The sequence below is a fragment of the Pseudonaja textilis genome, chromosome 1 (assembly GCF_049901715.1).
Source record: "Pseudonaja textilis isolate UNSWEBS1 chromosome 1, rPseTex1.2, whole genome shotgun sequence".
NCBI lineage: Eukaryota > Metazoa > Chordata > Lepidosauria > Squamata > Elapidae > Pseudonaja > Pseudonaja textilis.
Genome location: NC_141990.1, coordinates 61,479,486 through 61,507,230, shown reverse-complemented (window position 1 = coordinate 61,507,230; position 27,745 = coordinate 61,479,486). Strand labels below are relative to the sequence as shown.

General features: G+C 39.1%; 1 protein-coding gene across 1 annotated transcript in view; it reads right to left on the bottom strand.

The window, feature by feature from the left end:
* XPO5 (exportin 5) overlaps window positions 1–26,316 on the bottom strand; it is a 39,126-nt gene extending 12,810 nt beyond the window's left edge. Inside the window, exons 1-20 of the mRNA XM_026695547.2 lie at window positions 26,082–26,316; window positions 23,890–24,011; window positions 23,141–23,213; window positions 22,463–22,600; window positions 21,736–21,918; window positions 20,677–20,703; window positions 18,769–18,954; window positions 18,264–18,340; window positions 17,690–17,789; window positions 15,207–15,290; window positions 14,637–14,762; window positions 14,290–14,380; window positions 13,749–13,877; window positions 13,270–13,391; window positions 11,546–11,701; window positions 10,038–10,079; window positions 9,109–9,198; window positions 7,689–7,888; window positions 6,189–6,288; window positions 5,277–5,458 (exon numbers count right to left, since the gene is read on the bottom strand). Coding sequence (XP_026551332.2) covers window positions 5,277–5,458; window positions 6,189–6,288; window positions 7,689–7,888; window positions 9,109–9,198; window positions 10,038–10,079; window positions 11,546–11,701; window positions 13,270–13,391; window positions 13,749–13,877; window positions 14,290–14,380; window positions 14,637–14,762; window positions 15,207–15,290; window positions 17,690–17,789; window positions 18,264–18,340; window positions 18,769–18,954; window positions 20,677–20,703; window positions 21,736–21,918; window positions 22,463–22,600; window positions 23,141–23,213; window positions 23,890–24,011; window positions 26,082–26,186 — 2,333 coding nt within the window. The 5' untranslated portion in view covers window positions 26,187–26,316. The remainder of the gene's footprint in view (window positions 1–5,276; window positions 5,459–6,188; window positions 6,289–7,688; window positions 7,889–9,108; window positions 9,199–10,037; window positions 10,080–11,545; window positions 11,702–13,269; window positions 13,392–13,748; window positions 13,878–14,289; window positions 14,381–14,636; window positions 14,763–15,206; window positions 15,291–17,689; window positions 17,790–18,263; window positions 18,341–18,768; window positions 18,955–20,676; window positions 20,704–21,735; window positions 21,919–22,462; window positions 22,601–23,140; window positions 23,214–23,889; window positions 24,012–26,081) is intronic.
* Window positions 26,317–27,745: the final 1,429 nt, after the last annotated feature.

Sequence of the window (27,745 nt, the reverse complement as noted above, 5' to 3'; positions counted from 1 at the left end):
TGGCTTTTATGCCAAGACTTTTTTTTTTTTAAAGACAGAATATGTCTATGGAGATTCTCAGTCATTCAGGTCATCGTTGTCCCAAAGGTGCTTTTTTTCAAGAGGTTTTTTCTTTGAAGACGTTTTGTTTCTCATCCAAGAAGCTTCTTCAGCTCTGGAGAAGCTTCTTGGATGAGAAGCGAAATGTCTTCAAAGAAAATCCAGAAAGTCCAGTTGCCTCTTGAAAAAAGCACCTTTGGGAAAAAGATAGAACAGGATTTCCAAACTCGTGGAACTGACCAACATTAGATTGAGCCGCATTGGACAGCATATGTAAAGCACGAGTAATACTGTCTGCATTGGCATGAAACAATATATCCTCCTCAAAGCTTACTAGTAAAGCTATCCTCACAAGAGTATTGCTCTAGGAAAAAACTGGAGGGTGCGGGGTGATGAAGAGAATGCTCTCATCCTTAGATTTTTTTGGGGGAAAGCCATTAATTCCTTCCAGATTGGTGATAAGGAACACTTCTGCGCTATGGATATGGATGTGGTAGCTGTTTCTTGAACAGCTGCTCTTTTGTTAGGTTTGTGGTCTCATTTATTTTAATGTTACATGGTATTGCTTTTGAGCTGTAAACTGCTTTGAGTTTGATTGGATTGAACAGCATGTACTGTTGCAAATAAATATGTAAATCATCTTAAGTTCCTAGAGGACAGGAGGGATGTAAACCTGGTAAATAAATCAGTAAGATACAGGAGTTTGTCAGAGGCTAAGTTAAATGTGTCACATTAATCTCTGTTACTTCTGGAGTTGAAGAATGCCGAAGAGCTGAAGACATATTTTTAATGTTCTGTCAATGTGACTGACTACAACTTAATGCAGTCAGTATTTCTAAACATATACTGCAATCAAAATGGTGTGTGTGTGTGTGTGTGTGTGTCTGATACTTTAACTATCAAAAATTGATATTGAAAAAGATTTGATATTTGAAATAACAGTGAAAGTTGCTGCATTAGCTTCAGGGGAAAGCAAAATTCAAGAACAGTCACTGAAAGATACCTTTCACTGACCTGCAAATTCTTTTCCCATGCTAGATAGCACTCAATGGAATATCAATTAAATTTATAGCATGGCAGTGAACATTTTGGCAATGCCATCAATTTACTTCATGTGTTTTACATGTCCCCAAATTGTGTAGGAAAAGACTATGATACTCAGGACCACTTTGGATGTTTATCAAGATCACACATACAATGCCATTTTAAAAGATGTAAATTTTGCCCGGAAGGCATTTCCTTATCCTTTTCAGAGTAGCCTAACCCAGCTCGCACAACCTTGCTGACCCTTTAAAATACCCTCTCCTGTTCCTCATCCAGTCTCCTCGGCTGCCCTCTTCCCTTTTGTTCCTGCATCTTCATAATATCAGAATGGTGGCTGCAGGAAGGAAAATCAGGGTAAAAGAGTTAGATTGCCTCTACAGGTTATTTAAAGAATAATTTGCATGGTGACCACAGAACAATTCTGCATCTGCATGCATGTGATTTGATTTTCTGGCAGGCTATAAAAGTCAGGCCTAGAGGGAGATGGTTGCCATACAAATTTCTATGAGTTCTGTGCAACAGGTCCAAGTAGCTGTTATTTTGGCCAAGAAAGTTCTAATTAAAAGGTACAGAACTCAAATCTGAAGCAGGTGTGCTTTGGATCTGCCATGAGTACTATACAGGTCGTCCTCACTTAATGACCACTTGTTCAACGATCACTCAAAGTTATGAAAGCACTGAAAGACGGGTCTTATGACAGGTCCTCAAAACTGAAGTCGTCGCAGTGTCCCATGGCCATGTGACCACTATTTGCAACCTTCACTGCTGGCTTCCATCAAGCAAAATCAGGAAGTCACAAGCTGGGATCACGTGACATCACCCTTAATAATCATGCCTGATGCCTTTAATGACTGCAAATGTGATTGTAAGTCATTGTAGTCATACATCTTTTCAATTTACAACCACCTTGCTTAGTGATGGAATTCTGCTCCCAACTGTCATGATTAAGTGAGGAAGACCTGTAACTCCTTAGCTCTGTAAAGGAGAGGAAGCCTTTTCTTGGCCCACCTATAGCTATGTAGGCTCACAGATACGCGTGCATCAGAAACAGAAATCGATCATGTGTTAATTACTTAATTTAGCCGACCATTTTCTTGAACCTGGGTACTACCTACAAGCCCAAGAAAAGGTGTGGCCCCTTCATATGTACAATGAGGGTTAATATGTACAATGAAGGTTCTACTCTGGAAGTCCAAATGCTGCATTAAGGTCTACTTTTAGCAAATTAAAGCATGCAAAAAGACAGCAATAACTAAACTACAAGGTGTATTAGAAATAATTACTAATGATACTTTTCCTTCAGACAACAGAAAAGGAAAAGACCCGAGAAACACCCAACAAGATGTGAATAAGCAGCCACCACAACAGTTCAACTAAGAGCAACTTTTACTGCACCGCAGTAGATTCCCTAAATAAAACAGCCTTCATTGAGTTCAGTTTTGTGACGTGTATACATTTTTCTCTTCCCAATGACACAGCTTTGGAAGTTTATATTATACTCATAATTTTTTTTTTTTTTGCAAATGGTTAGCTGTATTCAGAACTTCACTTGTCACACAGAACCCAAATTTCCATGTGAGAAACCCAAAGAAGAGCCATTTACTCAACTCTTCTCATTCAAGCTGGAGTGATTTAAGCTGGGAACCAGTTGTGGACAAGCACAGTTTACCTCCACCAAAGCCACCAAGACACAAATACGAGGCATTTAAATTAAGGAGGATAGATGCCTCTGTAGTTTAATTATGTCAAGAAAAAAATATCAGCTGACATGAGACTGCAATGCTTCAGAATAGGGATAAAAACACATTCTGAAAGACTTTCCTATGAAAGAAGAGGAAGGCTCTAGCTCATGGGTGTCCAACCTTGGCAACTTTAAGACTTGTGGACTTCAACTCCCAGAATTCCTCAGCCAGCAAAGCTGAGTTGAAGTCCACAAGTCTTAAAGTTGCCAAGGTTGGACACCCCTGCTCTAGCTCAAACCATAGTTCTATATTATAGGGGGCTTCCTTTATAAAGAATACATTATAAGGACATAAAATGATACAAAATTTGTAGCATGAAATGGTCTATCCTATCATCTTTGAAGTTTCCCAACTTAACACTTCTCAACTTAAGACTCACGTTGTTTTTACAAACATACAGGCACCCATATTGCTTGTTTCCTGCAAATTGAGACAGTCATGAATACTGAATTTTGCTTTTATTTTGTACCTTATAGTTACCTGGATAGTGGATTATGCATCCTAGTTAGTGGAATGTAGGCAACAGTATGCTGATTAATCAGATAAACCCTGGATTAGTTATTCTAGTTTGCATAGAGAAGTATACATATGTTTGGAACAAAAACTGGCTTTGATTGTGCTTGTGAAAGAATGTGTCAAACATGACCACTACTTTATCCTTACAGTTAACAGGAAATGCTGTCTGTGCCATAGGTCCAACTAAGAATGGTAATCTAATGTACACTTGCTTTATCTTGATAAAATTTATTATATTAGAGCTACTATGGGCAGCAACACCCAACGTTACGCCTCACATTTGTTGGCAAGATGTAGATGATTACAACTTGGATTGTACAAGATATTCATGGTAGAGGATGTCAATGAATATTTGTTAAGGAAAAAAATGATACATCCCATTTTTGTGAACCAAGGCAAAAGAACTAGGGTATATATCAAATTATTTGAACTAGTGTCATCTAGATTGTTTGGTATGGATGAAAATAGGAATTGATAGGTTAGTGAAAATGCATGTTATGTTGTAGAAGAACCAGGGTTGAGTTGTAAGAAAAATTGTACAAGATTTTGAATGAATGTTAACCCAAATAACATTTCACCCCAAAATTGTTCTGTTACAATGAATGAATGGGAACAAGTACTGATAATATGATTAGATCATTTGGAGATCCAATAATGAATAGTAAAGGTGATTATTTCATGAATATCAGTTTAGAAAAGTCTGCTTCAAATATGCAGTTTATAGAGTACATAAGTCTATTCTTATGTACACATGACAAAGGAATGTAAAGCATGTTTTATTTTACTGTTTGTAAGATTAAAGTAATTAGTAATTATAAGCCCTAAAAGAGGAACAGATCCTTTTTTGACATTAACAGTGAAGCTAAGGGAAAAAATGAATAAACTGAAAGTAGAGAAACTAGAGCAAAAATGTAATATATTACAGAGTTTACCTATAATGGCTTATCTTAATGTATCATAGGAAAAATCTCTCTTTATCTGACATCATATTTTGTAAAGCCATTTTCTTTTAAAGTATCTTACTTACACTAGAATAAAACAATCCAATTGGAGAGATTAACAATTAAATTTCAGTCGTATCTTTTCAGATGTCATCATGGTAAATTCAGTAATTTGCTTCTGAGAAAGAGTATACAGCTGGCTGAGAGTTTTAATCTTAAAGCTTGTGATAGGCACATATGCAAAACTGATGCTAACAGAAGCCACCATTTCAAGGTCAAAAACTCTTATCTTTCACTTTAAAAAGGCTGTGCCTGATGCAGCAACTCCCTTTTCACTCCAATACTGGCCAAAAAAAAAAAAAGGAACTACATAAGCTAATACTATTAGAAGTGCAGGAACACTGTTCTCTTTGGATCTGGTCATTCTAGCAAACTGCATACAAGTAAATATTGTTCCTCTGAATTAGTTTGGAATGATACTCTCCACTCCAAAGTTATGGAAGATAAATTTATTTTATATGAGACTGTACTATCAGATCAGTACTGAAGTTTCATTTGATTATTCCTCTTTCCCTCAAGATAAACACACAAAAAATATTCCCAGCAGAGAGGCTGCTCAAATACAGAGAGCCACAAGATATTTTCCAATAGTGCCCTACTCCCTCAAGACAAACTTACAGGCTTCATACACAAAATCCTTCAACAACAATAGATACACGAGAAGCAAAGAGTTATCATATAAGACTGAAGAGATGACTTGACTGACAGGATTCAAAATGTACAAAGACTATTAAGAAAAGCTAGTCTTAATTTTGTTATGGGAAATTGGAAGACTCCCACAAAACATATAGTCCAATTGGCAGGTTAAAGCCAAGAGTTCTTTCTTCTACTCTACTCTTTACTATAAAATATTTCGACAGATGCTACCATTCACTTTAAGGGGAAGTATGGAGTACATTGACTATGAAACGAGAATTGTGTCATATTGACCCACCTGATCAGAGCAAGCAAGTTGTCAAAAAGTTTCAGGATCTGCACTGAGCAGGGGTTACGGTAGATTGGATTGCCATTAGGCGTATATCCCACCACAAATCCTCCAGCTTTTGCCTCTTCTAAGGAAGTGGGCCAACGAGATCGTTTTATAACTCCCAGAATTGTGTATACACAAAAGCTTATCTATACAGAAAGTAAAAGACACAGAAATTACTTACATTATCCATACTCACGTTTTCCTCTTATTCTAGAGCCTTCTCTAGTCGTCTCTCTTCTCCTATTTATCATTACATTCCAAGGTCTTCTAGGCTCTTCACAAAACATAGCTTTATATAAATGGGTCATTTAAAACCCAAATTGAGAAAGCCTGAGCATATTTAGCTGATATAAAAAGATAATTTCTTGTAAGGAAAACTGAGTGCCCTTCAGGGAAGCTCATATCTCAACTCTGAAAAGATCTTGTAGAACAACAAACTGACTGAGGCAATGTTAATATTCTATATATGCCAAATAGTGGGAAAAGAAGCAAGTAGCAAATCTAAGAATTTCAGATTAATGAGCTTAGGTCTATTATGTCCCATCTTGAAAGAAGCCAACTATTACGGTATTATGCAATAGGAAATATTTTAGTATTTAGGTAATCCCCTTCCAACTAGCACCTAGATAAGGCAAATAACTGTAAGTTTACTTGGGCCCACTTAAAATTACACAAACAGAAAGACAACCAAAAAGACCTACTGTGATTTCGTCTTGCCCAAAAGCATGTGTAGATCTAAGCATATCTGTGTTCAGATCACACATCATACTTACTGTATTTCCAAAGACTATCCACTACTCACTAAAGGTAAATTTTCAGTGTTATGATCAAATCTCCTTTTCTAATTTCCATATTTTCTGACAACCTAATACTCACTCTGGAACGATTCAAACCACAGGGATCTTCCACGTTGGGATCTACAATCCTACTATCAGCACCAACATACCGGATAAAAACTTCAGGATTCATAAGAATTCTGTGTGCGATAGCAGAAAACAGAGCCACAAACATATTTCATTTCAAACAAATCAATTCAATCTAATCAGCTATGGAAGCTAGTTGTCATGAAACACTATTATTAAGTTAGATCCATGAATACTTGTGATGTTACTTAAATCTAGTGACAGATTAGAGCAAACTAAGATAAAAAGATTTATAAGTTGAAATCCAAACAAGGACCTCATTAAACTGAACAGGATGGATTTCTGAATATGTATGCATAAAATAATGCTATTAGACATCATCCTGTCTACAATCTAATCTCAATCTGGGTTATAAATGACTTTGCTACAGTATCTCACTCAGTGGACTATTCTATGTGCCTTTCTTGCAATTTTCTATGAAAATGGTTTTAAAATTGAAAAAGGTGATCCCTATGTTTCTTTGCATACAAGTCTGCATTTTTTTGCATTTGCATGTCTCTTAATTTTAATTTCTCACAGTAAAAGATGAAAGATATCAATTTTTATTCACAATAAGTTAGCCATTTATCCTTTTAACCTAAATCCCACTTTAACCATGAAACCAGCTAGGTGACTTTGGGCCAGTCACTCACTCTCAGACCAACTCACCTCACAAAGCTGTTGTGAGGAAAATAAATGGACAAAAGTATGTTGGATATATTCGCTGCTTTGAGTTATTCATAAAAATAATAAAGGCAGGACATCGATAAATAAAAATAAATTTCGACCATATCAGATTGTCAGTGGAAAAAGCCCACACATTCCATACTATTTTTATCAACATCATCCATCGATATTAAGCACATTTTCTCTTCTCATTGTTAACTTTCAAATATCTTTGATGCACCCATGGAGTTCATATATTGTAAATGGTGTGGAGTTGCCTATAATTCTCAGTTCCTGCAATAATATTCCATCACAGGTATAAAATGACTGCCATGGAACTCTGCTTTTCTAAACTCTCCTGAAAACTGGAAATAAATGGTAATCAGAATAACTGAATTGATAGGCTTCATTTCTACAGTACTGTGTGGTGAGTTTTCCAAAAATGATCCTGCCATTGAAAAGGAGCTGGAAGTTGTGAACTGAATGGGAGGAGTAGCAATAGAAGCTTATACCAAAGACATGTATCTCTTTCCTCTTTTGTACTCCACTTTATTCTGGAGGCAACTTAAACATTTAGATTAGAAAAATTTCTAAAGGTAAATAACATTTAATAAATGCCATTTTCCTGCACACTTAACTCAAAACAAGGAAAGCTTTAATAAATGCCTGCACAAAAGCATTTCTTATGCACAACCACAATGAATTAAAATCACTGCATACGTGTTCATAGCAAAGCCCAGCACAGATCTGTAGGGTTTTGTTTTTTTATATTGGAGACTATCAGGGGACTTGATTAAACTTTTCATACCTTTTCATCTCATCAGATAACCAAAGTGTAGCAACAGGAGCCATGAGCTCTTCCAATAAAGCTTTTTGCCGCTGATAATCCTTAAATTGGTTGCTAATTAGGACCAAGGCTTCCATGAGAGCACACTTCTCCATCTGAGTCAGGAGCAGCTCATTTGATAGCAGCTGCTTCACATGGTTATACAGCATGTCAAAGTTAGGCTATAATTAACAGATTCAAGCAACTGTTGGTTAAGTGAAAACACCATACAACATTAACTGCAAGGATATCTTTTGTACTACAAGAAGTAATATTTCAAGATTAAGAGCCACCTCCAGTTCAGTTCTGACATGTTTTAGAGAGGGCAAAGAGTTTGTTTATGCTGGTTGTGATAAAGTTTGAAAATTTGCTCTTTAGATATTTTTCTTTATTCTTATTCTTCTCTTTTTCTTTCTTCTTTTCTTGCACTTTTTACTCCTATTTTCTTTTAGTTTGTATTAAATGTTACTATTATAAACATTCTTAATAAAAATTATGTGCACCCCCCCTCAAAAAAAAAAGAATTAAAGTCTCTTATCACTTATGTTTCGCTGAAAGGCCACACAATTCAAAGGCCATACAATCAGAGAGTTAGATGAGAACATATTAGGCCTTTGAGAACTATCTCCTGCTCAATACAGGGATCCAAACTGAGGTGTGCTTAACAGATGGCAGGCCAACCTCTGGTTGAACAAATCCAGTGAAATAGAGAATCTGGGTAACTGGTTCCAATAAGAACAGGATCTGATCTTATTAGAAGCTCCCCCGCTAATTTTTAAAATTTAGTTTTAAGGATCTGCCTTCTACAAACATTTTGTGTCTGAAATGACAAACTGAGTTTTGATCCTTTTTGGTCTGATAACCTCTTGTATATTTAAAGAGTATTGCCACATTGTTCATAGGATAAAACATGTCTAGGAAATTTGTTATGGATTCCCAGCAACTAATTTTTAGTGTCTAGCCATCCACTGATCACCATTCACATTGCCTTTCTCTAAATTAGAATTTATTTGAATTTCTCTTAAGGTTTGGCTCTAGAACTGCAATCTGCTGTTATAAAGCTCCATCCACATTTTCATAGATACACTGCATACACACTGTAATCTAAGATAATTCATAACTATGTACTTGCTATGAAAACAACCAAATTATTCTTGAAAACCCAAGCTGGCCTGTTTCTCACTTCCATTAAGACTTCTAACACTAATGAAAGTCAAAAACCAATCATGATTTCTTTTTGTACTAAAACAAACAAAAATCTATTATTTAAACTTGCTTTGCTACAGACTACAAACAAAGAGCTTATCTTAGTGAGCTCTAAAACATCGACTAAAAATAGCTACCTCCAAAATAGCTCAAGTTAGAAAAACTGTTTCAAGCTGAATAAAATGCAATTGAATACCAGAACAAGTTGAGGGTAATCCCGACAGATCTTGATGATGGAGGAGCAAGCATGTCTTCTCACATTCTTTACTGCACGGGTTCTTGGTGCCTGGACAGACAAATTCAATTTAAAAGCAGCATTGTATTCTACCTGTTTTAGCAAACAAAGCTTCTTTAAGAATTTAATACATTTTACAAGCTATTAAGTAAAATAATCCAAAACAGTTTTAAAAGAAAGCAATTTTCTAAAACTTCTGTAGAACTCTAGCACAACTGCCCTGGTTTGGAGAACAAACCTATCCAAACCTCTAATGATGGCAGAACTTTTAACGTGATGCCCTACATTTATCATTGATCATGACAGGGGGAGCTATTGGAATTCTTTTTTACAGTGAATTCTGCTTTTGCTCTTAAGAAGGGATAGAGAATTTGCAAGGCTCTTAAAACTATTACCTGACAATTTCCCCCCCAGCAACCATGCTAGTGTCTGAGATTTCAAAACTACCTACACAGCTCATTATGTTTACTTTTAGTAGAAAATTGATATTCCCAAGATACTTAATTGTATATTGAATATAAAAATACCTGTTGTATAAGACTTGCTTTGCAGTGGAAATTCTATGAATGAAATCTGTTTCTAAAATTTAGTATTATTGCAAAAATGGCTACTCAAATTTTTGTTTTTCCACTATGCTTTAATTTATTTAGTTACCAAATTTTTGTACCACCCATTATATGTATATGCCTCTGAGTGGTTTACAAATAAAAACTTCACAGTTTGAAGTGTTTCAATCCTATTTTCCCTGGCCACAGTAGAGCTTGGCCATTGAAGTACCCTTCTTATTTCATAGTCTCAATATAGATTTCATAGATCTAATATAATCAAAATGACTTTGCTCTGCAGTTTCACCAGGAAACCTCATCCTCACATTTATGAAGTGAACTTACCTTGCTTTCTTCTACAACTTCAAAGGTGACAGAGGCAAACAGCTATGAGAACAAGAGCAAAAAGTTACCAATCATTTCATGGGAACGTATTTTCTCTTTATGTAAAATGCTGCCCCCTAAAATTATTTAATGATTAAATTGTTCCTATTTTTATTTTAGGATAAGATTTCTATTACAAAATCATGGGCATGTTTTTCTCCCCTCTCCCTGCGAAGCAAATTCATAGAAATAATTAATAATATACTTTAGTGAATCTTTTCTAGCACTGCTTCACAATTCCAAGGCTACATTGAAAAAGCTGTCTGCCTAAGTAGGCAACTTGGGCCTCATTCACTAATGAAACCAGGAGAGAGGGGGAGGCAGTCTCTGCAGATATTAATTCTGCTGCACTCAAAGATTGTGATTCCAGCACCTTCTGTTGGAGTTCTTAAACAATTTCATACATCATTAAGCATACTAAATCCCTCTCTGTGCCTGTGGTGGAACATAGGAACACATTGGGAAAATCAGTCATGTAGTATAAATCAAATGATATGAACACTGAACAATTTAAAAACTAACAGCTGGACTTGAGCCTCAGATAATCAGTCAATTACAACATTGGCTACAGGGATTATTTCCTCTTGATCTCCAGTACATTCAAAAAAACCCTTTCCCTATCCTAGAATGTTGAAAAACTTGAGTTACCTTGAACATACGAATGTGTTGTATGGAACATGGCCTACGTCTAGAACTAAAATAGCCCCTTCTTTATTACCCAAGAAATTGTATATTCTGCACACAGAAATGAAATTGAGTCTCATATTATATGTTACATTCCCCCACCCTCTCTCCATGCAATTTGAGCCCTGCTTCCTTTAAATACCTGTTTCCTTGGGCATTTGGATGAGGGCACAAGATATTGGGAGGCTTGTGTTTGCTGGATTTGTTTGTTTTGTGTCCTGTGATGACTTGTATCTTTTTTTAGTTAACACCTGGAAGAGTGTTAATTGTGACTGACCTGAATCTTTTAGTTAACACCTGGAAGAGTGTTAGCTTACATAAGCTAACTCTTCCTATTTCCTCTTTACAACCTGCGAGTTAAAAATTTCCGCTCTAATCTCAATGACATACAGGTAGTCCCTGTTTAATGACCACAACTATAACCATGGTCTGGGTTGTTGAGTGAAGCAATTGCTAAATAAGATGCCCAAGTGACTACTTCATTCAATGACAATGATCTCAGCACTCACTGTTACAGCTAATCTCAAACAGAATTCCTTTCTGTGCATGGGGTGTATGTGTGTTAGACTTTGTGAATGCTTGGATTTCAACTTCTGAGATTAAAGCAGGCAGGGAGACTCTGTGGGACTTTCCATGGAGAAGGAGAGACTCCATACACGCTTGAATTTCTGTTATCAAGGTTCAAGCAGGCACAGAGCTGAATGTCCTTCTCTTCGTGTCTCCGCATAGCAGTGAAATAGATTCCAGAAACCCAATGTTTACTGACTGTAATAGAAAACATTTACCTTGACAATAACTTCTGGCAGGTATTCTGGTCTATACGTAACAAATGGGAAGAGCGCTGAGACATTAGAAAGGATGCAGGACAGAATCAGGGGGTCTTTTGTTTCAAAGCCAAGGACAAGTTGCAATAGTTCTATGCCTTGAGAAACTGGGATTTTCTGGGATAGGAAGAAAATGGACAGTGATCATATATCTTTTTGCTTCATACAATATCAGTATTTGTCAAAAAAAAAAAATCTCATAGGTCTGACTAATTCTAACTGGACAATTTTAATAGAAAGTAGAGGGGGTGCTTAAGGCACCAAGAATTCTTCAAAACACACAGAAGTTCCTTGTTGTAATGAGGCCCTGGGACGCACAAAAAAGATGCTGGTATTGCCACACACGGTCCTTGAATTGCATTGTTGTTATGCCCACCTTATAGCAGCTGAATTATTACAGGAAATAATTTTTGGAAAACTTGAAAATAATTTTAGGAATACAAAGATATATGTTAGTCTTTGTAATTCCAAAGGTACTTTTTCAAGAGGCAACTGGACTTTCTTGTTTGAAGATGTTTCACTTCTCATCCAAGAAGCTCCGTCAGCTTTGACTGGATGGTGAAAGAAAAACCAGCAAGTCCAGTTGCTTCTTGAAAAAGTACCTCTGGGGCAACCATGACCGGGGATGACTGAGAATCTCCACAGACATTCAAATTTGTAAGCTAGATCCCATTTTTTTCATCCATAAGTAATCTTCAGTTAGTTTTGGTAATTGGGACTGGAATTTCTGTCTCTAAACAATCGTGGATGTAAAATGCAGTATCATGTGATTGCATCACTTAGCAACAGTAATCCCTGTTGCTGTGGTTAAGCAAGGTTTGTGAGTCATTAAGCAAGGAAATTTCCTTGCAAATTTCCCAACAATCCAAACCAGTGGGGAAGCCATCAGGAAGTTGCACGTTCCAGGCAGCTTGCAAGCAGGCTGGCAGGCAGATAAGGGGAGGGTAGAGAAGGGTATGTGAAGTCCTGTGTGGCATGAGAGAAAAGTTTGGGAGGCTGCTGCGGAATAGGGAGAGGATGCAAGGATCCAGTGTGGTGCAAGGCTTTGGGTGGGTGCTGAGGAAGGTGCGCAAGGATATGTAAAGGTCTGGTGGAGTGCGCTGGTTTTCTGGTGTTAATCCCTATTTACCTGGGATTAACTCTGCGTTGGTTTATATGTCTGAGTCATCAAGAGATACATACAGGTCATCACATGACTAAGCCATCAATAGACACATAGAGATAAACCATATTTATGTACCATTCAATTAAAAGACTAAGAAGGAAACGAAAAGAACACTTCTTCTCCAGCAACTAACACCCAGATAAGCAGGAATTAACACCAGAAAAATAATCAAGCAGAAAACAATGCCCTTATTAGGGAATTACCAAGGGTTAAAAAGCCTACATGCCCAGCAACACTGGCAGGGCAAGCTTTGGTATATAAATAGAGAACAAAGCCAACATTCAATATCCCTGATGATGTCTGCAAACAAGCAACCAAGCTCAGAGAGACTAAGGACTATACAATGTCATTAACACAACAAGATTGAAATATTTTAAAATTAAAATCTTCCCAAGGAAAAATGTTATAAATAATTGAAATATAATCTAAAGGCTTGTATTCCCCACAATGTTTCTCAAGGAGCAACATAGTCACATTATGTCAAGGATAACTAAAACAAGACAAAAATGTGGGCACATACTTCTTTATCCAGGGTTCGGAACATCGGGCTAACGATGCTTTCTAAGAAAAAGGTCATAGCATCCCAATGCACCCCAATGCAGGAAGGAGAAAAAATGGAGTAGGGTCTTTTATTTGTTTTAGCTATCAAAAGAAGACAAAGTTAAGAAAACTTCAGAACATTCACAATATCAGACTATTCTTTCAATAAGAATGTATTGCCATAAAAATGTCACAATGGATGCAGTTACAATAAACTTATGTTTTGTTGGAAAGCTGCTTTCACTATAAAAAAGCAGTAATTATGATGTTATGATTAATTGGAGATATGTATGGATTTTAATTAAACTCTGAGTGATCATCATGTTTCAAGTATCCTCATCTAAATGGAAAGTCTAACTTAGAAAAATTAAGAGACACTGCCAGGGCAAAGCAAACAAAACCATGTTGTGCACCACTGTTAAATACCTAGCATTTCCCCCTCCTGTTAAAGAAACTTACAATTCGCAGTTCCAGTATCAAGAGGAAGGGACAATTGGTATTTCAGCCATTCCCCAGCCATCTGGAAGCCAGTGTGAGGATCTAGCCGACACGCCATCCTTATCACGTCTCCCTGTTGTGCACGGAAAGCTGGCAAGGAAAAACAACAATAAAAGTCTGATTTGCAACTACCATGACTGTGAATTACCCATGTTTGCAACATGGATACAAAATCTGAAGTTTGAACTGTTCATCCTGCAAAAGGAAACTGTTTGAATGGCTTTATAGATTGCTCCCAGTTTCTTGTGAATTCCATGCTGCTGGTGAAGCCTGTAGGTAATATAAAATTAGATAGACTGGAGGAACACCCATTCTTTCTTCAAACATTTTTTCAGATATACTTGAAAAGATCTATTTTCTGAAGAAAATTTAAATAGAAAGCGTAACAGGACTTAGCAATAGCTATCTACTCTGAAATTATTCATACTGAGATTCTGTTAATGCTGTTCAAATCAAAATATATTGGAAATTTTAGTTGGGTTTTGCTGGAACAACAACTTACAATTGAAGAAGCAATTGAAGTCTTCATCACTGTCAAAATCAAAACGAGAATATTCACAACTAGGACAGTCTGTCTTGGAAGGAAACCCCATCTAGAAAAAAAAAAGGATGAGATGAGAGGTGAAAACACTATGCAGATATATTGTCAAATAAAGACTCTGGAGAATGATCTTAAAACAGATTAATGGACATGGAACATATTTACTGACTAGAAAGTATTCTGCTGCCATGCAGTCGTATTAGAGGTAGCTTGCTAGGAAAGAGGTTCAGAAAACAGCTGGCTCAATTTAAAAACTTATTCTTTTTTTTCAAACATAGTATTTACATCTTATTACACTCTTAACATACCTTCACTAGATTAGTCATGCATGCCCGCAGATAATTTGGGATAATAGCCAACAACACAGGATCACGCGATAGGACTTCGTGCCGAAAAAGAGCACCCCACGTGATCTGGGTAGAAGAACGTAAGAACTAGGAAAATAAAAAGTTAAAGAATCTATTAGATAGGGATTACTATCATGAAACTAGAACAGCTATGTAATCTACATAATATTTCTCACATCTGCCAAAACAAATTCCAAAAATATTGTTTAAAATACATAAGTCACTTTCAATATTACAAGGTAGATACTAGTAGTGCAAGGCACTAGAGAAGCACATACTGCAACATTTTCTAGAGCTTCAGAAAAAAAGGGCAAAAGCCCAATATATTATAAATTGAATAAACAGACTAATGCCACTGTATCTGAATATGGTGGCTTTGGCTTAAGAAGCCTTTCTTCATCTCAGAAAGGAATAATGAATCCATTTAAAAATATTTGTAATCCATAAGGTCATCACAAATACATACTGCATATGACTAATTTTTACACTGAATTACTAGAAAATATTTCACTTCAGCCCTTATCTACTTACCTGACTGGGATGGGTGGTGAAAGCTAGGAATGACTCAAGGTATTTGCCCAAGTTGACAGGTATTTCTACATCAGAATCAGGGCCCTGTTAAGCGAAGAGAAGCAATGTGAATATAGACCCTAACATGATTTAGATTAGACGACAAGGGGTTCACCTGTTACCAGCAGAAGAGCTTCCTGCCGGTATGAAGCTTTCTGTGGACAGGAGACTCCTGTCTGGAGTGTTCAGCCATACAATTAAGAGCAGCATTTCCCTTTCTTCTCACTCCCTTTATATTTAAAGCAGAGAGAACAAATCTTTAGTATAGGGGAAGATGTAAGACCTGCTTTCTCCAAACCTGATGCCTTCAGATGCATTAAAATTGGAATTCCCAGAGGTGCTACCGTGTTTCTCCAACAATACGGCCTCCCCCAATAGGAAGTCCCAGCATGTTTTATAGGCATAAAATCAAATTAAGCCCCTCCCCTTAATTTAAGGCCTATATTAAACATGCAAAATGGGGGGAAATGGTGGGGGGGTGCCGTTACGAAGTACTTTTATTGCATACCTGGATATGGTGCTGCCTGCGGCGTTGGTGGGGCACTTCGTATCGGGAAACCTTCCGCCACCGTTGCTTTCCCTTCTCCCTATGCTGCTGCGGCGCTTCGAGCAACGCCACGGTGTTTGGCGCAGTTACGCATGGCCAGCCAAGGCTCCTCCCTGGAACTGGAGCCCGGCAGAGACACTCGGCTTCAGGCGCTCCTGTTGCCGCCTTCCCTTTGCCTTCGAAGGCAAAGCCAATTCTTTTAAAAACGATGTCCTACTACCGGTACGACAAAGCCTCTCCTGCCCGAGAGGGCAGCCCAACCCTACGTGGGGAGGCGAATCTCCCGGGGTCGCAGTGCAGGATCGGCCCACCCCAGGAGAAGTGCCCAGCTGCCATCCCTGCCTGGCACTGGGCAGAGCGCAAAGAGCTTCACCTGGGGTGCCCAGCAGCGAGTGCCTCCCCACTGGGCCCTCTGCTCATCCTGCCAGGACCGTGCCAGAGCTATGAGGGCTGGGCAGAGCCGGGAAAGCGAGCCACGGGTGCACGCCCGCCTGCCAAGTGAACGAGCCAGGCCGACCCGAGCTTGGCTTCCTTCCCAAGTCCCTCCAGCCCGAACCCAAGGGGGCCACCGGGAGAGGCTGCCCGAGGCAGTGATACCGCCCACCCATCTGCAGATAGGGAGGCAAGGCGACGCCGGCACTGCTTCCATGGCCAGCGGGTCCGGCGGAGAGAGCCCAAAGCTGCCTGTTCTTTCCACCCCTCGCCCAACCCGTCCCTGTCCCCACGCATCTCCAAATGCGCTGGCAGCTCCAAACGCTGCAGCGGCACGAGCATTGGGCAGAGGCGCTCACTCGGCGGGGCTCAGCTCAGAGGAGGACACGGCGCAGGCCATCACCTTGCCTCCCTGTCCATGGATGGGTGGGCTCTATCACTGCCTCGGGTGGTCTCTCCTGGTGGCCCCTTCGGGATTGGGCTGGAGGGACTTGGGAAGGAAGCCAAGTTCGGGTCGGCCCGTCTCTTTCGCTTGGCAGGCTGGTGCGCACCCACGGCTCTCTTTCCCAGCTCTGCCCAGCCCGCATGGCTCTGGCGTGGCCCTGGCAGGATGAGCAGAGGACTCAGTGGGGAGGTGCTCGCTGCCTTGGTGAGAGCTCCGCTGCCAGGCAGGAGGGCCTGTCTGTCAGCTGCACTGGGCGCCCCAGGTGAAGCTCTTTGCGCTCTGTCCAGTGCCAGGCAGGGATGGCGGCTGGGCGCTTCTCCCGGGGTGGGCCAATCCTGCACTGTGGCCCTGGGAGATTCGCCTCCCCACATGGGGTTGGGCTGCCCTCTTGGGCAGAGGAGGCTTTGTCGTCCCGGTAGTAGGGCTGTTGGTATTTGAATACCACTGGTTTGTGAACCTATAAACCTAGGATTAAGTGTTTTGCAGCTAAGCACAAGAAACTGCATGTCAGGCGGTTGCAGGCACCTGACCGGCTGGAGCACCTGTCTGTTCCATGGGCTCCAGTTGCAGAGACTGGATGGCCCTGGCCACTTCAACTGAACACTGTTGCCCTAGTGGCTGTCAGCGTTGCTAGTAAATGCCTGATGCATGCACGGGATTGAGAAGGAAAGCTAAGACAATGGCGAAGGCTCTCTGTGTATTAATAACTATTTACTCGATACTGTGCCCCACCATGCCTGAGGTCAACATCATTAGCCTGCCTGTTGCTCCATCGATCCCACGCCTGCCCGAGGATTCAAGGGAGGGGGTCAAAAAAAAGGCCCGGCCTTATTTTGTGAGAAACATGGTAGGATTGTCACATACTTAGGAGGCTGAGAACATACAATAACTTTTTGGCAGTTACCAAGTGGCTGCCAATTGTCCACACCATTCCCAAACTGGGCAAAAGGCAATTATCTTTTGAAAACCAGACTGACTGGTGAAAAGCAGCAAAAGGAGATAATTTTTGTTATATCTCACCACTAATGCACACAGTTGGCTGCCCAAAGAACATAATACTTGGCAAAGTCTCTTCAAGAAAACATACTGCTTTTCTACCAAACCTTCACCATCTGCAGTTCTGAAAAGTAAAGAAAAAAGCAGGAGTTATGAAAGTTCTACCACATAATTAAGAACCCTTTACACATGAGATAACGCTGTTTATAAAGAAATATGTAAAATTTCAAGTTGACACCTCATGATTTCATTGAAACATTCATACAACTTTCTTGACAAGAGTGATTTGCCATTATATTGTTCTGGGATATGTTTCTGACTTCCCAATCTAGTCTTCTCCTCATATTCCCTTCCAATAATAATCAGGCCCAATCTTGCTTAGTTTCCATGCCTATCCGCATCCCGTACTAATTAATTGGGGCCTGTTGACAAAATGGATTTTACTGGTGTATAATTTGATATGTTCCATCCACAATTGTTGGAAGACTTAAAAACCCAGGTTAGGGACAGATCATCATTGAGAAAATCACTATGATTGAACAATTACTTGATAGTACATAATCACTATGCATTTACAGCAGCAGAGAATAGTACTTACTGGGCAGCAGAGAGAATATAGTGCATGGCAACATCCCCAAACAAAACCATTAAGGGCTTGCGGTCGTCCAGTTTTCCCTAAAATACATAACAGTTTCATCACGTTATTATGAAACAATATTATCCACTGGAAGTGTATTAGCTGGCATTATTACATTGAACGTTTTCTTCTCACAATGACTGTTCAAAGCAGAACGTGTAATTCAATATTCCCCCCTTTCTTCATTTAAAATGCTAATAACAGTTCAATCAATAAATAACAGTAATTTAAACCGAAGTAGTAAGACTCATCCAGCACTCAAAGGTTGGAAACAAGACATTGGTAATCATTTTGGAGAAATTCTCTTCAATTACTAGCTTCTACCCTAGCTGCCAGAGGGATAGTCCAAAATACCAAATAGAACGAAATTCATAATAGATAGGAAAGGACTGTTACAGCCTTACACTTGACAATCTTGTATATGCCTGAAACATGCCTGTGAAAAAGACAGAAAAGAAAAACTCACCTTTCTGCTGACTACAATCAAGAGGCATTCTGCTGCTCCTATTTGAAGCTCTGGCTCATTCAAAAGCAAGCAGAGCATTTCCAGTAGCTTGCAGTTATCTGCTGTGATATGATTCATAGCCACCCAGTCTATATAACCAGCCAGAGTATTGAGTGCTGCAATTCCTACTCGACAATTTGCTTGTGCCTGGAGGGAAAAAAATAGTAACTGAGTCTACAAAATCACCCATCTATTATCATGTCATTTAAGTTAACAGTCTTGATCCTATTGCTAAAACACAGTGAAAATATTAAATGCATTTCCCTCATGTCAACATTTAACATGTTTTTGTTCCTGTGAAAGAAGTACTCAGCCAATCTGAAAATATTACTTCCTTCAGATGCTGGAAATCAGGCTGGCCAACCCACAGACCCTGACCTTTCTTTCTGTTGCTTCTGGAACTTGCCTCTGATTGATGAGAAATGTACCGTATATACTCGAGTATAAGCCGAGTTTTTCAGCACATTTTTTGTGCTGAAAACCGCCCCCTCGGCTTATACTCGAGTCAGATTCCCTCTGAAGAAAAAAAAATGGTGTGGAGCTCTGGAGCTGGGCAGCCGCTTCCCTGCTTCCGTGTTTCCTTTGCAACTTGTAAGCATGGGGGTAATTGGAAGCAGAAAAATTCTTGCATGAGGATGTATTGTTTTTTCTTAACTGTTTTTTTTTTTGGGGGGGGGGGAAGTCCCACCGTCATGTGAGAATGCTCATTCACGAAATCTATCCGCCTGAAAATAAGTGTGTGTGTGTGTGTGGGGGGGGATTTTAACAGAGGGAAGACATAGGGAGAAGGCAAAAGCGACGGAAGATCCTTCAGGGGAAACTGAGGGGGAGACTCACCCTTGGTCCGGATGAGCCCCCTTCCCCGCCCCTAAGGAAGCAGAGGCAGCCAGCAAGGGCAGGCAAGCCCCGCTTTGTGGACTCCGTCCATCCTCGCCCCCACCCACCTACCCAAAGCCACAAAGTCCCCCAATCGCGCAGCCCAGAATCGCCCTCCCCTCAGGGGGCAGCAACGACGCCCGGTGTTTCCTGAAACAAGAAGCTCTGCCGTGCAATGAAAGCGCCCTGGCTCTAGGCTCAAAAACAACGCGAGCCGAGGTAGCTTCGTTTCCTCAGCCCTAGCTGCTTTCAGTCCGCTCGGGAGGAGGGCGGCAGCGGCTCGCATTGTTTTCTGCAATCGCGAGCCTAGAGCTCAGAAAATAACACGAGCAGGGAAGCGGCTGCCCAGCTCTGGAGCTCCACACCATTTTTTTTTTCAGAGGGAATCTCACTTGAGTATAAGCTGAGGGGTTTTTTTTCAGCACAAAAAATGTGCTGAAAAACTCGGCTTATACTTGAGTCAATAAGTTTTCCCAGTTTTTTGTGGCAAAATTAGGTGCCTCGGCTTATATTTGGGTCGACTTATACTCGAGTATATACGGTAATTATGGTTTTCTGCCTTTCTGAAGGAATACAGGAAACATTATTCTAAATCCTAAAATAGGCAAATTACTATTAAAACACGAAAACAGGCAAATCGCCATTAAAACTACCTTCCATATTCTATCATATCCACATGTATGGTACATTACTCTCTTTGCAACCTTCAGTTCTCTCCAAAGTGTTAATTGTGGCCCATGGCACCAAAAATAGCCTATTCTGATCTATATGGAGAAGTACAAAGGGAGCAGTACTCAAGCAAACTTATGAACTTTGATGGACGTTGTCCCTTATATTTTATCAATACAAATTTATCAAGAGGGGATTTAACGAACAAAATAATGAAAAAAGAACATTAGCATTAATGGTAACAATGTTTGGAAAAGAATGACCACATCCTAAGCATATAGACCATGAGAAATGTTTGTATTTCTTAATTCTGGTTTCACTTACTTTTGATTCTTGAGCTGCATCAATTTTCTGAAAAAGAAAAAAAGTGAATTATTTAATGAAACATAGCTTGGTTTCTCAATATTACAGTACCTCCTAATTTTCTTTTTATGGGAGCCAATCAGGATATTTACAAAGCTATATTTCCAATTTTAGTAATCAAATGCATATTTAAATGAGATGGACAAATGTCACCAAGATTAATTATCTTCAGTCCTGAGGTTTAAACAGCAATTCTGTCAGAATCTGCAGTTCTATAAAAGAATGTTAAGTGTTACTTTGTTCGTTTTACATTAATAATGCAGTAATGCATGAGGGAAGCAAATCTGTGATTGGCAACATAGTGCTGTGAAAGCATTCCATAAAGCCAACAACCTGTAGGAGTGCATAAATGATCAAATTACATTGTTCTTTTTCAAAATGATAAATTGCTGTGAGCAATCCATGAATGATAACAAAGAAAAATATTCAACCAGATGAATCTCAAATCTTTCTTATACATACAGACTACTATTTCAGAATAACCACTGAATTCGATTAGGACATATTCTGGATATTGGAGCCTTATCCCCTTCCTTTTGGAATATATATCATTCAGAAGACTTCTCTATAAGAGAACCTATACAATTCACAATATATAATCTGATGCTTTTATTACTCTTGCAAGTAACTCAGGTTCAAATAGTTAATGTAGTCCCATTAACAATCAATCTCCTCTCATTCTGAATATGCCAAGAATTAAGGATAGTTAGTCCCTTTTATACATAAGGTCCAAATTTCAACATTTACTGATTAATTGCAGGACTTATTTTAAAAGGTAAAATAAAAACAATAAGCTACACATGAAAATGGGGTCTCTGTGGATTTTTAAAATAATTCTTGAGTCTTTATAAATCAATTTCACTCTTCAAAGGCTAGGGGATGCTTTCTGCCACAAGGATCAAATTCTTTTGATTCTACTTCACATCATGATTTAACCATTAGCAATGGTGTTGTCATATTTTTGCCATTCCTGAAATTTGAGACTATCTAGCTCTTATTAGTCAGTGGTAAGACTCTTACCGCACATCTGTATTTATTAACATTTTGCTGTAGTGTATTTAGAAGGAAACTAAAAATTTTATCCATATTTTGGGAAAGAGTTTGCTGGATATCCCGTCGTCGTTGAGCTGGTAATGTCTGGAAAGTAACCACGTCCTCTGCCAGACGCAGAAGTATGAACATTACTAACTCTGTCTGAGTTTCCTAGAGTGAAAAGCAAAACAAAATAAGGGAACAATTCCCATTGTCATGGGAATAACATTTAATTTTCAGAAGGTTACTATGGATTATGCTAAAGGACTGTGCACATAATCAGATGCAATAAACTCAAATAAAATTATCTCCTAGAGCAGGATTGAAGTCTCCATGGCATTCCCAACATTCCTAACCTATACTACTGACCATCATTATTAAAGGATAACAAAAATTAATATTAGAAATGGGATATAAATTTTACAAGGTCGATATTCTCACATGAGATGGAACAGAATAGAATTCTTTATTGGCCAAGTGTGATTGGACATACAAAGAATTTGTCTTTGGTGCACCCAGTGTACATAAAAAGGAAATACATAATCAAGAATCATAAGATCTATATTTTTCATTATAGTTTTGCTTTTACAAATGTATTGTTCGACATAACCTTGCCGAAAATAATAAAATTGTACTCATGCCCTGTAGTGTGGCAATCTGTCCTATAAAAACAAATCCAAAATGGGTATAGCAATATCATTGTAAGATGTCCTACCCCTTCTTCAGACAGCGTGTCCAGTTCCTTCAGCATATCAGGCCAGTGCTGTGGCCATTCACGTTTGATCATCTCTACCACAATGCGAGAGAGAACATCCTTAATGTGACTTTCTTCTTCTAAAATATTCTGGGTACCCTGTTTATCAAAAACTGAAATATTACAAGATGGAAGATAGTACTACTATATTATTTAATGCTCACAGACCTATCTTTAGAAATATAGTATAAATTTTTAAAGAACCCTTTAAATTAACCCATTTAAGAAACAGTCCTAGATTATTAAGAGTTTAGAATACTTTATAAAGTAGGACAAGTATAAAAACAATATTTTGATCATTTCTACATTAAATGGGACACTTTATATCCAGACAAATAGAAAAGCCAAATCTCCCAGTGTATTGTCTGCTTTACCACCCATCTGAACAATATTGTACAGACAAGTTTTATTCCTTACTTTTGAGTATTGCAATACAAACATTTTGCAATCCTTTTTATAGCTGACTAATGCAGCTTTTCATCACAATAAATATAAATACAATAGCACTTTTGTCCAGAAAATAAATTATAAGTCTATAACTAAAAGATGATTTAAACAATAACACCTTATTTTTGTGAAAAATACTGTACCATTAAAATAAGATTTAGCAGCTTAAGTTCAAGAAGAAGCAAGACTTACATTGGATATTAGTGCCATGGCACTGTTCTTCAGAAAGACTTTCTCAAGTCGACTCATGGCATTCCATCGGAATCTAACCCCCCAAAACACAGACATCAAATCTATGTTATGCTGGCTAATAAATAAACTTTCATAACATGGTAAGATAAGAGGGATATTCTGTTCTCAAGTTGTCCTATCCCACTCAACTTTCCTGTACCAAAGCAAAAGCAAATTCTTTAAAAGAATTAAAGGCAGTTCTCATTTAACAACAACAATTGAGTCTTGCTAAGCAATGCAGTCATAAAGTGCTACATCATGTGACCACATTGCTTATTAATGGCAATCCTAGCAGTCTCTATTGCTTTTGTTAAGCAAGGATCTCATGGTAACTGTGACTTCCTGGTGCCTTCCCATAAGCAAAGTCAATGGGAAAGCCAGCTGGAAATCACCAATGGGGGGGAGGGAAGGGGGGACCAGTCTGGAGGGTGGGTGAATAGTACAGAGAGAGGCGGGGATAGTGTCCTACGGCAAGTGTGTGCAAGCTATTTCATTAACACCAAAATACTGAGTATTAATTCCTGCTACGAATTGTCACCAAATCATTTTTGTTATACACTATACAAAAATGTATACTATATACTATTACCATTATAATATGATTGCATCTATTGCTATATTATAATAAGATTGATGCAAGTCTAACTTCAAGCTAAAAACATCTGGGAAATTGCAATATTGCATCAATTGGTGGAACTAAAAGTTCATACTTCACCACATGCTCCAAGATCTGAAGACCAAAATGCCTGACAATAGCAGTCTGGGATTTTTCTGCTAATTTCAATCCACAAGGAACACAAACTGGACTTTTCTCTTTAAATTCTTCACAAAACTGAAAAGGAGTAAGAATTTATTTTAAGCGCATAAGTGTATAATTTGTTCACCAAGGTAATTATAAAAAAGGCAACCAAATTCTGAGATTAAGTTTTATTTTAAATCATTCCCACTATATTGTTTTGAAAATATGGGAAACAGCCTACTTATATAATTTAGGGTATGGCACTGTACAGCATATTAACTAAAAGTGATGTATCTCACACTTAGGAACACAACTTTCAGGATACTACCAGCAGGACTAGTTTGCTTTTTAATTTTCTAATTTGTGAGTCCAAATGGATTACTTTTTCCCTCTTAATTATTGGACTATTTTCCTGATGATTTCTAGGTTACATAGACACTATTCACCACTAACTGTACTATTACATTAGCTCATTGCTAGCTTTTTCTAGTTTTCTATTTTTTTAAATGTCAATTTACAATGTTTACAATATTTTAACTAAAATTAATTTGTCCCAAACTTATTTCTATACATAGTTATGATTGATTTCTTCTATCAAACTTAAGTTTCTACATCAGATATTTTGAAGGTTCTATTGTCTTCTACATCTAAAATGTCTACATCTAAAAATGTAGCCCAACACATGCTTTGATATCACCCATATTATTCCCTTTGCCTTCCTGAGTTTTAAATCTACCTGATTAATGAAAACTTCTTGCAAGCATAAACATGTGCACTTATTTCATCAATGTTCAGTGAGACAATTAAAAACATTGCTTCCATATGGAATGTCGATCCCCCCACCCCATGGCTGACATAGTACTATTTCTGTTAGTCCTTTCTTTAAAACCTTCATATTTGCTACATGTTGTCCTGATGCTTTCACAGCCAGATCAACTCAGAGCAATATAACCAGGAGTCGAGGAAAAATGGTGCACAGCGTAGTGTGTATATTCCAGGAATATCACTGCAGGTAGGCAGCTATCTGGTCTGGTAAACCTGCAGTCAACCTTACATAAGTAGGCTATTTCCCATGTTTTCTAAACAATATACAGGTAGTCCTTGACTTACAAAAGTTCATTTAGTGACATTTCAAAGTAACAGCAGCACTGAAAAAAGTGACTTATGACCCTTTTTTCACACTTACGACTTCTCAGCATCCCCATGATCATGTGATCAAAATTTAGATCCTTGGCAACTGGTTCTTACTTATGACCGTTGCTGTGTGTCATGCGATCACATTTTGTGACCTTCTGACAAGCAAACAGGGAAACCAGATTCGCTAACTTTTCAACTTATCAACTTCAGTGATTCACTTAACAACTGTAGCAAGAAAGGTTGTACAGTGGGGCAAAACTCATTTAAAAACAGAAATGTTGGGCTCAATTGTGATCATTAAGTCGAGGACCACCTGTGATAGGAATGATTTAAAATAATACAGGTAGTCCTCGACTTACAACAGTCCATTTAGTGACCGTTCAAAGTTACAGCGGCACTGAAAAAAGTGGTTTTATGACCGTTTTTCAGACTTACAACCCTTGCAGCATCTCCATGATCTCCTGATCAAAACTCAGGGGCTGGGCAACAGACTCGTATTTATGACGGTTGCAATGTCCAGCAATCACGTGATCCCCTTTTGAGACCTCCTGACCAGCAAAGTCAATGCGGAAGCCGGATTCGCTTAACATCCGGGTTACTCATTTAACCACGGCAGTGATTCACTTAACAACTGGGGCCAGAAAAATCGCAAAAGGGAGCAAAACTCCCTTAGCAAAGGTTTCACTTAACCACATAAATTGGGGATTCCGCTGTGGTCGTAAGTTGAGGACCACGCCTGTATTTTAATCTCAGAATAAGCAGCCCCATGATCGTGAGGGCGGGATGTGTCGCCCAAGAGCCGTCGAGGCCCCCAAAGCATCAATAAAGCCGAAGGGGCGAGCGAGTTCTCACGTTCTCCACCCCGAAATAACTGCTCCAAACGATGGTCAGAGGCGAGTTCACGGTAACGGCAGCGGGAAAAGGCCGGCGGCGGCCATGCCTTTCCGTCCCATTTTACTTCGGGCCGCGTGTTTGCGTGCATGCTCGAAGGGGCGTTCCCGCCCGTAACCGCTGCCGCCACGATACCTTGAGGGCCTCCAGACGGTAGCGCTGCGTGGAGGCCGGGTCCATCATCGCCGTCACCGCCTTCACCAGCTGTTCACAGAGCGTGTTCACGGGGTCCCACGACATCGTGCCTGCAAGCAAGAACTTCCGGGGGGGGGAACGGGAGGGGGAGAGAGGTGGCGTTGCCCACGGCAACCAAGCACGAGGGGGGGGACCAAGAAGCAACGGCGTGCCGGGTCCACGGAGAGGAAAAAGCCGCAGTGCGCAGGCGCAGGAGATCAGCTGATCTCTTCTGAACGGCGGCCGGACAAGCTGGATCCAACTCTATGGTACGCATATAGAGTTAGAAATGTAGAATGCTTTTTCAAGAGGCAACTAGAGTTTCTGGTTTCTGGAAAAAACACTTTGAGGACAACCGTGACCTGGATGACTGAGGATTTCCCTTGAGGGACTTCGGTTCTTTCGGGTTTCCTCTCTCCCCTTTCCAAACGTTCGATTTTCTTTTTCTTCAGAGAAAGTCACAGAATAGAATAGAATTCTTTATTGGCCAAGTGTGATTGGACACAAGGAATTTGTCTTGGTGCAAATGCTCACAGTGTACATAAAAGAAAGTCATTCTACAAAGGCCAACCTGCAACAGGGAATATTCAGAAGTATATTCTTATGGGTGAAACGACTTTCAGCTTTTTTAAAAAAATGGACCTAGGCTTCACAGGATTGAGTCTCGGTTTTAGTTTCATGGGTGAATGGGGTCTGGATGGAGGAATAATGTATTGTCCGGGAATCACAATAGTCAAGTTTCTTAAGCGTCTTAGGGTAGCGGGGCAAGAAATCCGGGGGAGTGATACCCTTTCTGATTAAACCATTTTATGAAATGATATTAGCTTTTGGTTAGAGTTGTGCTTCAAGATTTAGCAACCCTAGGCTAGACAACATGATTTCCTTATGTTTTTTATTTTATTTATTTATTTTGTCAAGCGATTATAAGATAACAGGTATAAGAATAAATATAGTTATGAATACATGAAATTGATACATATAAGAAAAAGAAAAAAGAAACAATAGGACAGGGACGGTAGGCACGTTATGCATGCCCCTATGCATGATCTCTCAGGAAAGGGGCGAGGTCAATAGTAGACAGTCTAAGGTTAAAGTTTTTGGGGTTTGGGGAAGAAACCACAGAGTCAGGTAGAGTATTCCAGACATTGACCACTCTGTTGCTGAAGTCGTATTTCCTGCAATCAAGTTTGGTGCGGTTAACCTTGAGTTTGTATCTATTGTGTGCTCTTGTATTGTTATGGCTGAAGCTGAAGTATTCATTGACAGGTAGGACATTGCAATGTATAATTTTATATACTTTACTTAGATCAGACCGAAGGCAGTGTAGTTCTAGATTTTCTAGGTCTAAAATTTTGAATCTGGTGGCATAAGGTATTCTGCAACGAGTAGAGGAGTGGAGAACTCTTCTTGTGAAATATTTCTGGACTTTCTCAACTGTATTAATATCAGATACATAATGCAGGTTCCAGACTGATGAGCTGTATTAAAGTATTGGTCGAACAAATGTTTTGTATGCTCTAGTTAGTAGTGTGATATTACCATAGAAAAAGCTACGTAGGATTAGGTTAACAACTCTTAATGCCTTTTTTGGCTATGTAGTTACAGTAGGCTCTAGCACTTAGATC